The sequence below is a fragment of the Chrysemys picta genome, chromosome 4 (genome assembly GCF_011386835.1).
Source record: "Chrysemys picta bellii isolate R12L10 chromosome 4, ASM1138683v2, whole genome shotgun sequence".
NCBI lineage: Eukaryota > Metazoa > Chordata > Testudines > Emydidae > Chrysemys > Chrysemys picta.
Window position 1 is genome coordinate 88,717,028 of NC_088794.1, and position 14,657 is coordinate 88,731,684.

General features: G+C 46.8%; 1 protein-coding gene across 12 annotated transcripts in view; it reads right to left on the reverse strand.

The window, feature by feature from the left end:
- Positions 1–4,126: 4,126 nt before the first annotated feature.
- SLC8A3 (solute carrier family 8 member A3) overlaps positions 4,127–14,657 on the reverse strand; it is a 179,663-nt gene continuing 169,132 nt past the window's right edge. For all 12 annotated transcript variants that reach the window (XM_065592968.1, XM_008172549.4, XM_008172548.4 and 9 more), the window contains 3 exons: positions 14,211–14,310; positions 7,870–8,145; positions 4,127–6,218 (listed from right to left, as the gene is read on the reverse strand). In XM_065592968.1, coding sequence (XP_065449040.1) covers positions 5,842–6,218; positions 7,870–8,145; positions 14,211–14,310 — 753 coding nt within the window. In that variant the 3' untranslated portion in view covers positions 4,127–5,841. The remainder of the gene's footprint in view (positions 6,219–7,869; positions 8,146–14,210; positions 14,311–14,657) is intronic.

Consider the following 14,657-nt stretch of genomic DNA (forward strand, 5'->3'; position numbering starts at 1 on the left):
TGGGTATCTTTGGCTGTGTGTATATGTGTACTGGGAGACATAGCTGGGTGGTGCTGGAAGGGGTCTATATGTAATGGGAGGGGGTTACCTGGCAGGGTGATGGAGGAGGGCATATGAGGCAGGAGGGTTACCTGAGCGGCTGTTGGAGCTCTTTGTGTGTGTGTGTGTGCTGGGAGGGGTATTTGAGGCAGTGCAAAAACAGGTATATGTGTACTGGGAGGGGTACAAGTGGGATGCTGGAGGGGTGTTTGCGTACTGGGGGCGGTCCTGGATTGGAGGGCGGGGTTGTGTACTGGGAAGGGTACTGGGGTGTGTGCGCTGGAAGGAGTGTATGTGTGCTGGCGGATGGGTGTAGACTGTGAAGAGTATCTGAGGGCGGGTGTTGGAAGGGTTTATGTGTACTGAGAGGGGTGCTGGTGTGTATGTGCGCATGCATTGAGTGGGGTATTTGCAGGGGTGCTGGAAGGGCTGTGTTTGTATTGGGAGCGTTTCCTGGGGGAGGTGCTGGAGGCGGGTGTATGTAGTGGGAGGTGTACCTGGGGGAGTGTTGGAGCTGTGTGTGTGTACTGGGAGGGGTACTGGAGGGTGTGGGTACTGGGAGGCCTACCTGGATGGGTATTAGTGTGCTGGAGAGGGTGTGTGTCTATGTGTGTACTGGGAAGGGTACCTGGGAGGTTGTGGAAGGGGTATTAGTGTGCTGGAGAGGGTGTGTGTCTATGTGTGTACTGGGAAGGGTACCTGGGAGGTTGTGGCAGTGGTTATGTGTACTGGGAGGGTTGCTGGATACGTGTGCGTGCACTGGGAGAGCTTTTTTTGGGGGGAGTGTTGGAGGAGTGGAGGCATTTCTGGACAGTGCTGGAAGAGCTGTGTTTATATTGGGAGGGGTACCTGGAGATGGGCATATGTACTTGGAGGGGGTACCTGGGGTGTGTGGGAGAGGTACCTGTGGGATGCTGGTATGTGTACCTGGGTCCTCACTGTTGAGGTGGGGGGGGCAGTGTCGGTCCCTGTCACAGTACCAGGGTGGGTGATGCAGCCCTAGGACGCAGCAACAGCCGTCCGTCATGTCAGCACCTCTCGGTGGGGCTCTCCCCCTCCCCAGGGCTGGGAGCCTGGGTCTCAGTGGGAAAGATCTAGCAGCTGCAAAGGACCAATCAGGAAGCAGACAAACTTTCTGAGCTGCCGGCTCTGCTCCAGAAATATCCCGGGCATTGCCTTTTATTTGAAAAATCCTCCTGTACAGAGGATCAAAAAAGAGGCAATGACTGGGAAAAACCCTGACTTATGTGTTTTGCAGCAAAATAGCAGGTAGCGAGCATGCAAGTGTCATGTGCTTAGGCACTCAATTAAACCAATGCTGCCTATGGTAAAATGACCTTAGTGTTCATTTGGGTTTATATGGTATCATGAGTGTATATACCTCATCCTAGCTTGGCAACCAACAGGTTAGTGTCTGAACTGCCAGTCAACGCTGATTGGCAGCCTCACAGCAGCTGGGAGAATAAAAGAGCAGGGCAGCAGAGGGATGGGAGGACTGCCAGAGGAGCAAATGGGTGGGAGAAGAAACTCCAGTCAGCAATCAGCTGAGAAGCCATGCGGCAAAAGCATACCTGACCCTACAGGCCGGAGCTGCCTACAGAAACCAAGGGAGGTAGGTTAGCGCTCAGGCCATAACAGGAGTTGTTGAGCCTTGACTTTGCCTGGTTTAAGGGCCCTGAGCTGAAATCCAGTGGAGTGGACGTGCCTGGGTTCCCCTGCTATTCCCCCGGGAGACTTAAGGACTGAAGGGATTTTGAGACTCCCGAGCATCAGGACCAGCTGACACCAGCCAAGTATAAGGAGAAAACCCACACAACCCATCAGGATTGAGGCTAACACCTTTCATAGCCCAGACAAGGGCTACTGTAGAGACTCAGGCAGGAGGCCCTGACCGCCCCGCCAGATCAGGCGAAGTCTGGTGCAATGCTCTGCTGGGGCAAGGGGGTGCTAGTGCAGTGACTGACACACTAGCTCACCTACGGGTAGGACAAAGTAAAGCCTAGTTACAAAATTGTTTTCAAAATAAGGCTAAATTGAACCTGACTAGGCCACGTTTCTTACACTCATTCAGGGGTCAACGGGAGCGCTGATGTGTTTGGTGAGACCCCTGTCACAGCAGTGGGACAGTCTTGCATAGCATTGAGGCCCCTTTTTGAGGATTGAAATTTTGGTCAGCCCAATTGCGTGATGCCATTTTAACCTCTAGCTGTTGCTTTGCAAAGCACTTTGATCTACTTGGCATGAAAAATATTATCACCGGTCTTAGTATTTATTCATCCGTCAAACCAAGCAAGCCTGATTCTCCAATCAAAATCCAGTTTGGTAGTAGGCATAGTTTCAGCAGCTGAATGAAGAAATTCAAATGCTTTTGGGGTCCTTACAGCGAAGAGGGATTTACCAGTTTTCCTGCAGTACCTCTAAGAGGAAAAAAAAAAATCGCACCCAATTATTAGTTCCAAATGTTCCCCACCCCTTTAACTTTCAGATCTTCTCAGAATGTGTTCCGGAGTCACTGATGATCAGTAGGAACAGACTAGCTGTTTTGATTCCCCACACACCTCTTCCTGATGCCCATATGAACTCAGCAGTCCCATACAACCTGCAACGGAGAAGGCATCTCATCCAACAATCAGGGAAGGAGAAAAGAAGGAACTTGTACGAATGGGTAAGGAACTGTAGAGTGTGATTTAAAAAGCAACAAGGCAACAGAAAGAGGAAAGCGGCTTTATTCCAGATTGAGACGTGAAGCTGGCAGGAAAAACAAAGAGCAAGGAACAATGGGAATGAAACCAGCGAGCTTTAACTAATGAAGAAGTGAGGTCTCCTGTGTACAAACCATCCATGATGCAACTTTAGGCGGCTTATTCCTGCCGAATCTCATTGAGACAAACGGGGGGGTTGGGGTGGGGGGAGGAAGGGCCAGGGGGGAGGGGAAGAAAATGCTTCCATGCAAATTTCCAGAACAAAAACAAAACAAAGCAAAAAGGCAACGAAGATTTTGTTTTTCTTTTCTTGTATTTTTTTTTAATGATGTAAAAAATAAAATAAAAGAAACACTCCACAGATGTTATTGGCCTGGAGCAGTTTTTCTCAGTGTATGTAAGGGCAGCAAAGTAACTATGAGATTGGCACTAGCGTAGTCCTCCCTCCTCCCGCTAACCCTCCCTCACCCCCCCGACAAAGTGATCTGAATAAAGAAGCAGATGAAAAGCATGTGTTTGATACAGCACAAGCAACATAACAGCATTTCAAATACCCAAGCCAGGTTTCAACTAGGAATGGGAGAACCGGTCTGGATAAATTAAGAACCCGTCTGAACCTCTGCCCCAAATTCAAACCAAGTTTTTTTTCCAAACCTTTGTGTTTTCAATTTCTTGCACTTCTGCTTGCTGAGTCACAGCCAGGATGAGAGTTGCAGTGTTGAAATAAGTTAACAAAAGCTCATCTTATATTTCTTGGCACTCTGGAAGCAAGATACACTGAAAATCTCAGCAGGCAACCTGTTCTCAGACGTTTTCTTGCCTGATGTTGCAGACCCAAAAAGCTCTGATAAAGTGAGGATAAGCATTCAGAAAACTTGGGTGCTTATTGGATTCACACCTTTTATTGTTCGCCCACCGCTAGTTTCAACAGACAAAGCGCCCACTGCTCATATCATATCAGAGAGAAGAATCTTTCCTTCCCCTCTCACACTTTTTATATATATACTTGAGACACATCTGTACGAAAATAAATATTTCATTTGTCAATTAAGGATAATTTTCACGCTCTTCCGTACATCTGAGATCATTTTGCATCTTCTTTTCCATAACAAAACAACACAATTCTCAGTCCCATCTCTATTTTCCCTCTGTGTGCTTTTGCCCGGCCTTTAAGGCATTATCAGCGCATTGGCTCACTCTTATGAAAAGACAGGTAGAGAAGGACCTCTTTCCATTGCCTGGTTTACTCTCTAATGCTCCAGGTTTGTTTAATGAGTGTGAAGTTTACGAAGAAGACATTTCCCTTTACAGTACCTAAGTTTTTGACAGAAGAAAACATCTTCATCTTAAAAACACTTTAAAAAGAATGAAGCTGCAATGCCCTCTTCCAGTTCTTGCACTTAAGAAATATGTATATAGATAATATGTTTATATAGATATAAGTATAGCTTTTTTTTTTTTACCAACCCAACATTTCAATTCGCAGCTGTTGATGTAATTCATGATATGAGATTTTGCTTGTATTCCCCTTTTTTATTTTTTCTTTAAAAAATGCACTTAAAATTAAAAGGGTGCTTTTCTAAAATGTACTTAAGATGACACAGAAGTCCTAAGATCTGTGGCAGTTTTTAAGACCATACTATACCTCTCAACCTAGCAAAGACCAGGAGTGGAGCGCTGATCCTTGTAACAACAGGGTGTTAAAGGGGCAAATTGGCAGACATGATACAAATCAAAATGGGAAATGACCCTTGCACTGGAAAAATACTGTCATATGGTTTTGATTTGGTTTTGGTTTTTCCCCCGAAAAAGAGACTGGTGTCATCTTTGCTCAGCATATCTGATCCCAGTGAGTTACAGTAACCAGATGTGGGTCATCATCCATTAGGACATACTTGACCTTAAAGATGTAGAGAAATCAACTGGCCCTGACGCCAAGAGAGGAGTTATGAAGAGGCATCAAGATCCTGTTCCCTTTGGTAAGCACGTGTGTTTTTAAGGACAAAGTAAACCCTTTAAGATGATGCTTAGAAACCTTTGAGTGGCACGTTATGCCTCAAAGCTTCTCGTATGCACCAAAATGTGAGAACCGCAAATTATTTACATGAATTCACCTTCACTTTAAAGCAAAAAAGAACACCCTGCTGCCCTCCCACAAATCAAACACAATACCATTATGATCCTAAGGGATGTGCCCTGGTTTCCCTAGCTCCCTTTTTTCCACATTGCAGGCTATGTCTGTGTATCTGTTCATTTCTTTACCTTTTCTAAATGAACATATTTTCCTCTCCCTGCAATACCACAGGTTTTAATTTTTTTTTACACAAAGAGAGATGCCATACTCCAAATATACAGGATACATATTATGTTAGAGGTCTTTTTTTTTTTTTTTTTTTTTTTTTTGTAAATCCCAGGCTGGTGCGTGGGTTGCTCCATGCTCCAGCCTTCATCATTGTATTTTCCTGCGTGTGTGTTTGTATTTGCATTTGAAATACATCAGTCTCATGATATACTTAAAGAAATGAAAGGGAGAAACAGATGACAGCGAGTCATTTGACTATGACATTGTTTTTGTGGCTTCCAAAAAATGCATGGTTCCACTCCAGCACTGATGGCAGCTTGAAGCTTTTGGTTTTGATTTTTAACATTTTTTTGTCTATTTAAAGGAAGAAAAAAAACTTAAAGCAATGTTTCCTCCCCTCCCCCGCAAAACCTTCATCCAACTTATTTCTGTAATTCTCAACCTATTTAGAAATACATGATACCATTTCATAATGGAGGAGAGAAAAAAGAAAACAATAAAATAAAGAAAATGTGATCTTTGAAGGTGGCTGAAGATTCTCAATATCACTGACTGGGGTCTGTGACTGGGTTTATTTTGTTTGATTTATTTAAATATCCTAAATTTATTTTGTATTTTTAACTTGTTTTTGTTTCATGATAATTTTGCCCTTCTTGCAGCCCAGTTGTCCTCCTGTCTGGGCAACTGTGGAATCAGACAGCTGTCACTTCTGGTTTAACAACACTTGGAGGACTGGTGTCCAATGAGGTAACAGAGGAGGGGGATCCCTCCCCCCCAACTTCATCATCTCTCCACGGCTTAGAACCCTTTGATATAACAATAGGCCTCCAGTGTGGCAAAAAGAATGTACAGGAGCCACAGGCTCACAAAGAGCAAAGTTGTGGCAAGTCTGCACCCCTTGGGGCCTCCTAGTTCCCCTCCGAGGTGAGGCCGTCTCCGGTACAGCAGGACACTGATGCAGACAAAAGCAAAGATGGTGAAAAGCGTGACGGAAAAGGCCAGCGTGCCCGCTGACACATGGAACTCTTGTCCCTGGGAAGCCCAGTAGATGGCAGCCACGGACCATGCCAGTCCGATGCCCAAGAAGACGTTGACAGCATTGCTGCCCGTGACGTTGCCGATGGCAGCATCAGCATACACATCCTGGATGGCGGCTGCTTTGCTGGCAAAAGTGTCTAGAAGGGAGAGACGTGAATTAACAGTAATAATGAAATTGTGCTGCCCAAAGCCGGGGGCCCTGGCGGTTTTTAAGGCAGGAGAGCAGGCATGGATTGCTGAAGCTGAATTGAAAAAGGACACCCTTTTCTGAGGGAGACAGAGGCCAGATCTCTGTAGTTGCAGAGAAGCGGTTTGAGAATGGCCCTGGTAGTGATGTCCCATGCCATTTTAGCACCTTCTCCTTAGACTGGTGCACTAAGTTGCCAGATATTTATAGGCCTGTCCTGGCCTTCATTTTGCTCTTTGCACCCAATGCACTGTGCCCCACTCTTTTTTACTGATAACACAGGCTGTGGCACTCAACCTTCCAGCCAGAAGGGTGCTTATGGCTCCTCTTCCAGCCACTAGCAGGAGTAAGTGCTGGAGGCTGGCGCTGTAAGTACTGCCCATGAACTAGGCAGTATTCCAGCTGAGACCGAGATAGCATAATAAGCTGCTGCTAGATAGGAGACCTGTGTATGTATCGGATTGAGGGGGGCTAGTGGGTAGCACTTTCATTAACATACACCCACAATGGGGATGCGGACATGAAGGGGTGGACTTATTTCTGAGTGGAATTGGTGCTCTAGAACTATAGTAGATTATCTGACTAGATATAAATAGGGCTCATCTCTGTCCACAGTGGCCGTTTGCTACCATTTCTTTTGGCAGCTTTGCCTAGCAGTGGCCTCTCAGAACTGAAGCTAATACAGGGGCTGACTACACTGCAATCGGAGGTGTGACTGCAGCCGGGGCAGGCACAGCCAGGCTGGCGTTACTCTGCTTAGCATGGCTAAAACTAGCCGTGAAGACATGGCAATGTGGGCTTCAGCACAGGCTGTACAAGCCTTCCTGGTCCGTACTCGTATTGCTAGTCCATGCTGGGGTGCATGTCGCCACGGCTGCACTGCTATTTTTAGCCACGGCAGCTAGAATTAAGCTAGTGTGGGTACGCCTACCCAAGGTGCAATCACACCTCCCATGGCAGTGTAGACATAGCTGTAGAGACACCACTGCCAGTGGCAATGGAGAAGGACAGTCCCCGTTGGTCGTCATCAGTATTATTATTACTACCAATTATGTTGGTAGAGCTCCTAGGAGCCCCAGTCATGGACCAGGACCCTGTGGTAGTAGGTTCTGTACAAACACATGATGTCGAGGTCCCTGTTGGCACAGCAAGGGTGCAGCTGTCCCACTGTGTCTGGTCAGTGGCTATGAGCAGAGGATGTTGGTTTACTGTACAGTCACTGTCAAGTCCCCTAACACTCACCAGTACAAACCCCCTCAAAACACATGCCCCCCACAACCCCTCCAAAACCAGACAGAATCCAAAAACCTGTCAATAAACCAGTTCTCAGAGATTCTCACCCGGTGCATCCTAAACCCCAGGGGGTCAACAGCTTTTGCCTGGGGAAAGGGGGTGTGAGTCTACTATCATTCCTCCCTGAACCCCAGTTCCCAATCAGATTTCACATCCCATAGAGCATTACAAGAACCAGTGGTTCCTGAAACACCAAAGTTACCCACGCAAAGGATTGTGGGATTTGCTGCTCCTGAACAATGGGCTAGGATAGAGGTGCTAGCCATTATTTTCTCCTATTACCACACTCTTGCCCTTGGCCTCCTCACCTGGTACTGAGGTGCCAAAGGCCACAAAGACAACAGCAGTCACCGAGTCCTTGAGGCCAATGGTGCAGCCGAAGTGGGAAGCGAGGTCCCCAATGACAGCAGTGAGCATGCCAATGATCATGATGGACACCACGAAACAGGCCCAGCCATTGCAGTACTCTGTGGGTGGCACGCAAGCAAAGAGCACCTTCCAGAAGACGGTCAGGAAGTGCATGACGTAGTCAAAGCAGGATGGCAGGCGCTCCTCACCAGACTCATCCTCATCCTCATCCCCCGCTGCAAGCAATGCAAGACAAGAAAGCAGATCACTAGTGGGCTCTGTGAAATCCCAGGTTTCCAAACACTGCTGCATTTTATAAGCTGAAGTCACATGGATTATGTTCTATTGATCCTTATTGCAACAGCGAAATTTCACTGAAATCACACAGACAAGAACAGAAATTGCATATTTGGCCAATGGGGATGGAGGCCTGGCTGCTGTCTGAATGGATTTCAGAAAGAAGAGGTCAAACCAGGAACCAGTGGTATTACCTTTAACAGTATCATCTAGGCCACAGCTAGGATTCAATCAGTGAGGGATCAGGGGAGAATACCAACTACTGCCTGAAGGGAAGGAATGAGCTGTTGACACTGGGCTCTCTGCGACACCTGTCTTCTGCTGCCCAGGAGTGACGGGCAACCAATGATTTGCCTGCTAATGATCCTGATCTTGAATATTTGCTGCATAAGAGAGTGTACACCTTAACCAGCTTTCCCCTCTCCCAGCTGTTCTCCACCATGCCTGCAGTGTTACCCCCATCAGTTAACATTCTGATGCTAGCAATGGAATGATAGGAACTATATGTTCATCAGTGCAGCAGGAGCATCTGTTCCTGGGACATTGGCATACTAGGAGATGCCAATCCAGATGTGGCTTTTGAAATTTTAGCAGCAGTTGACTGCTGGTTCTCTCTCTGTATCCCACAAAATTTAAGAACACACAAGTTTTCCTTAGTGCTTGTTTATTTGGAGCAAATAAACTCCTCCGCCAGCTTCACCCATTCTCTGCTTTCCTGGGTTTACTGAGGGAGGTGGGGAAGACGCTGAGGATAATATCGGGATTGCCTTGAAATGGCATCAGGGTATTTGAAAGTGGATCAGCAATCACAGAATCATCTCTTAATGTCCGTAATGTTGTTCCTGTACCAGTACACAGAGGATTTGACCATATTTATCACCATAGCAACGCAGACAGCATCATGAAAATAGTGAAGGCCAGTCAGGCATTCCTATTTACCCTTTCTCAGATGACAAGCATAAGTGAGCACTTGAAATTGAAAGGCAACACATTTTACAGGGATAAAAGCAAATAGTTTCTTATGCAACACATAATTAGCCTGTGGAACTCACTGTTGTTTGGCATTACCCAGGCACAAAGCTAAATAATATTAAGAAAAAAAGCAGAAACTGATAAACTAAAAATAATATCTGCAAGAAGATTGGGTAAAATTTCAAGGGATCTATCAATGTGATGACACAGAGGCCATCTGGAGAGCAAGACTGAATGTTGATGGAAAGACTATTGCCCTGAAAACTGACTCAGGAGCAGATGATGGTCATATCAGAAGGTACATATATTTACCTTCAAAACACCCAGATCTGAAATCACCTGATACAGCCCCGACTAGCCCTGCTGGTATTCTAACAGCATGGGCCAATTCACCACAGAAACAACTTACAAAGACAAAAGATTTGCATTTAGAGTATATGTTATCAAAAGATAAAAGACTAGTAGCCTTCTCAGCGGCAGCGAGGCAGCCATGATGTGCTTAGAGAAAAAGGTGGAAGAATTCAAGAAAGTTTTTGGTGAGATTGGACTTTTGAAAGGAGATGCAGTACAAATAACCCTATGAGACAATGCTGAACCATATACTATACAAACACCTTGCAGGATTCGTAACCCAATTGCTTAATATGTTCTTGGGGAAAAATCTGGTAGTAGCAGACTTTGATGGGGCGGCTGCCCCGCACTGGGAGAAAAGGGGTTAAAAGCAGCCCTAGGGAGGCTGCGATGGAGGCAGCCAATCAGAGAAGGGCTGAAGGGAGCAGCCAATCAGGGCCAAGCAGGCCCATATAAAAAGGGAGCTGCAGGGCAGAGGAAGGCAGTTCTCTGCTGGGAACCCCTGGAGGAGGGACTGTGTCTCTGGAGGGCTGAGAGAACTGCTAGCACCCTGGACAGAGCAGTGCTGCGAGCAGGGACTGGGGGAGTGAGAGACAGCTTCTGGTTGGCTGCTGGGGTTTGCAGGCTGAGGCCCTGAGGCAAGGGCAAAGAGGATGCTGGGGCCACGAGGAAGTGGCCAGACAATTTGCTGCAGTTGCCACTAAGGGAAGTGGCTGAACAGCGGACTGCAGGTCTCCCAGAAGGGGGGAGCACAGAGTGTAGCACGGCTGGAGGGCTGTGTCACTGAAGTGGACGCCACAGTCCTTGGAGAAATGTGGGTCCTAAAGCAGGAGTGATGGCAGCGAGACACCACCCATAGAGGGCACACTACCATGCAGAGCTAATTTCCATGACAACCAGCAGGAGGCACCAGAGTGGTGAGTGAACCCTGTTACATGGACACTCTGTCATGGAGCCCAGCATCACACTCCATTACCTATGTGCTTGAAGATGATGTAAAGGCATACATGGATGCTATGGGCACATATTGACCAGAGTCAGAAACCAGACTATACCTGCTACAAAAAGCAACCTCAACAGACAGACAACTTCAAGAAGCTCTAAGTTACATGAGGACTAACTGGCCAAAGTATCTAAAGGACACTAAGGAAGTTACAAGAGACTACTTTTTGGTGCATGGACAATTAAGTGAGTCAAATGGACTCATAATTAAAGATGATTGCATCATAATTCCAACTGCAATGAGAGGAGAAATCTTAAACCTCATCCAGAAAGGACATCAAGGGCTAACTAAATGCTGTGAACAGGACAACCAGTCTGAGTAGTGGCCAGGCATCAGCAAGGGCATAAAGAATAAAGTATCTGCACGGGAACATTGCAGATCTCACAGACCAACACACCACACACAAAAAACCCTTTAACAACTACATCTCTACCAGACAGACCTTGGAAGAGACTAGCTGCAGATTTATGTGAATTCAGAAGATATTATCTGGTCATAATGGACTGTTTTTCCAGGTATATAGAAATAATGTACTTGGAAGACATAACATGTCACAGTATTATTGAGAAACAAATGCATTTTTGCTCATTTTGGTATGTCAGAACAAACCAGTGGTGGACAACAGGCTACAATTCACTGTAGCAGAATTTGTTTTTCCAAACAAAATATGATTTTTCATATTACTAGCAACCCACATTAACCACAAGCAAATGTAGAAGCTGAGAGAGCTGTACAGACAACCAAGAAAATCCTACAGCAGGAAGATTCATTCCTTGCTCTTGTGAGATACACATCAACATCCATAGAAGCTAGTGGATATAGTCCCCATCAGGAGTTGTGCTGAAGACAACTCAGAATTACTGTTCCAACTTCAGAAAAGAATCTATCTCCAAAAAGTGGCCAGACACAAAGAGCAGACAATTGGATAAAAAGGCTAAAAGACCTTATGAACACTTTTACAACAGATGACACTCAGTTAGAGAACTGCCAAGTCTAGAACCTGGTGCCTGTGTTTGTGTCAAACTGGATGGCGTAGAAGGACGAAGAACTGTAGTTGTCCTAAAGAAAAAGAATTAATCACCCAGATGATAGGTGATTGAGACTGACAATGGAGAGTTCAACAGAAACTGTCGACAGCTACAGTTTGTACCTCAGAAGGACCAATCAACAGAACAAACCCTACAGATGGTGCATGCAGAACAAAAAGAAGATGCCAAGATTCCAAACTGACCAGTCGTTGCAACTAATGGGCAGCCAGATGACCAAGTTGTTATGCATTTGGGTTGTGTCATTAAAAAACCAGTATGATTCAGAGACACTTAACAGACTGATACATACTAAAAGATAGCGTACATTTTATAAATGGTATGAATGTAAAACATAAAGGGAGAGATGTGATGGAATGCTAGACTATATTATAATGTTCAGCCACAAGATGGCACCATGTGTAACATATCTTGTCTGAGCCGGTAACAGTGATACCTGGCAGTGCATTAAAGTATCGTAAAGGGAACACATTTCTTGTCTCGCTCCGTGATGGAAGCCCTGCAGCCTGTCTGGTATAGAAGTCTGGTCTGCTAGTAGCAGCCCTGCACCTACTGTGTACAAGCAGTACATGACAGAGATGGCACTCTGTGCACTGGTTATAGGGAGCTGCACTAGCATCTCTGCGGATGCCTGACTGCTTTGTTAACCCTTATGCTGCACATGAGGATGTCTGTCTTGAAATGTCCAAAGGCATAAATGTGTTAGGGTGAACATTCTCTGTGACAATTCCTTTGCAGAGTCAAAGGCTGGCTTTGCTCATTGAAGTGTGGATGGAATAAAATGCCTATTGTATAAGGATTTCCCATCCTACTCTTCTCCAGTCCCTTCCCCTTCCCAGAACAAAATCAATTACCAAAGCACTAATAACACTGGATTAAACTCATATGAATTTGTTTCCAGCTGGGTGCAGCACCATTCTGCCATGGTAAAGCACTGACTCTAGTAGCTGGTGCCCCAGAGGTTGAGCACCCTAATGTATGCTTGGCAGGAAATACCGAGCAAGGGCTTTAATCAAGCTTCTGAATTCGTAAGGGCAGACAGTCTGACGCACAGGGTGGAGCAGCAAACCCGTCTTTCTATCAGGATGGAGAAAGAGAATAAAGATAGGAGGAGGGAAAGAGAGAAAGGGCGGGGGGGAATATAGAGAGAGCCTGCATAGAAAGAAGTGGCAAGAAGAAACCCAGATATCTCTTGCCCCTTCTTACCCTCCCCCCTTTATTTCTCATCAGTCTCAGATGCATGAATCACAAGTTGCCTTTGGGGCTCACTCACTTGCAAGCAGCTCCAGCTAAGCCTGTGCAGCAACCCATCCCCATTGCTGGCTGGGAATTAACCCTTTTCCAAGAGGACTCCAAGGCATCAAATGGCCAAGGTGCACTGAACTGCTGACCTTGCACCACACACTATCCTATCACTCTCCTGATGCCAGCTTGAAAGGGACATGGCCATCAGCTGATGGTTCATGAAGGGTTTTTAGTTTATGTTTCAGTGTATTAGTCTCTATTGTTTGCAAAGCACTCCTGGAAACTGCAAAATAGGGGCCTAATCCTGCAAATTACTGAGCACCCTGAATTGCAATGAGAGTGCTGAGGACCTCCTCGAACTGGGCACTAAGGCCTGAATCCACAGGTGTTGCAATGCTGAGTGTCACAGTTCACCACTTTTTGGGGGGAGAGGGATGGGGGGGAAATCTAGAAAAATCACTGTACCTCTGTGGGGTGAGTGCAGGGCAGACTTGCTCTCTGACCCCACTGGGGTTTCCCTCCACACCAGCCCTGAAACCCACAGTTTGGGAAACACTGCCCTAAGCCCCGCCCCTTCACAGAATTTGGTCCCTAAATCTAGGATACAGGGAGGCACCTAGCTCTGTTTGAGATCCACAGCTGGGAGAACGAGCCAGGCGCTTGCCTCACTCCACACAAAACAGCCAGAGGAAGAAGAGGTGGCGCTGCCCATCTTAGGAACTTTAGCCCAGTGGTTAGAACACTTATCTGGGATGTGGGAGACCTGGTTCAATTCCCTCCTTTGCCAGATGGGGAGAAAGTATGTAAAGAGAGGTCTCCCACCTCTCAGGAAGGTGAGAGATGGGACAGTCTTCGGGTGGGGGGGGAAGGGTCTCTCCCAATCTCTCCTGTTGAAGCTGTTTCACTGTGTCTAAACAAACAGGCATTGGAGCAGGGCTGGCACCTGAATCCCCCCCCGCCTAGGTGGGTGCCGTCACCACCAGGCTGCAGTGTCATTCTCTGAGCAGTGGCTGTGTTTTGAACAGCAGTAGGTCAAAGCACACTATGGAACTTGTCGTGTGCAGTAGCAAGGTCCACGTAGTGACTGAGTGCGCTATACATTCCTGCCCTGGCTGTGGCTTGCCGTGCGCTATACCTTTATGTAGACCAGCCCTTAGGTGCTGGAGGCCTATGTTTATAGAATTGAAGCTCCTGGTTTCTATCCCTGCTATCCCGTGCACGTGGTTTAGTTGATACCCATGATCCATGCACGTTTGCAGTACACCACTGAGGAAGCAAAGGTAGTTTCAGGCTGGCTTACACAGGCGCTCAGAGACTCGAGTCTTGCTAGTACATTCCCTTAGGGTTGGTGACCTGGTTATAGCTGGGCACCCTCAGGTCTCCTCACCTGCACTAACAGTAATGGCTTCCATGAACTGGTCCCTCCAGGAATGTGTTCCTACAACCAAAGCCAGGTTTGTCTTCTTAATCAGCTTGTCCACGGTACTCTGTCAATGGGACAAAAATGCACAGTAGTTAAACCAGCTTTGACACCACGTGCTGTTCTGAGAAAACACGGTACTCAGCAGTGTGCCGAGAGGAGCACTCTCGCCCTTCCACTGGGGCTGGAACAGACACTCCCCCTGCCAGGGAGATGAAGCCCCTAAAGATGGGGCTGGTGGCTAGATCCATGCAGCTGCCCTTCTCTTTGTGCAGTGTAGATTCTCCTCAGGCTTCTCCCTGCCCCTCATCCATCCTTCCTCTCCCCAGGCATTTCCACCCCACACGCTCTCTCCATAGGGGTTGCTTTGTCCCCCATCATCTCAGGACACTTGCTCCTCCTCTCTCTACGGGG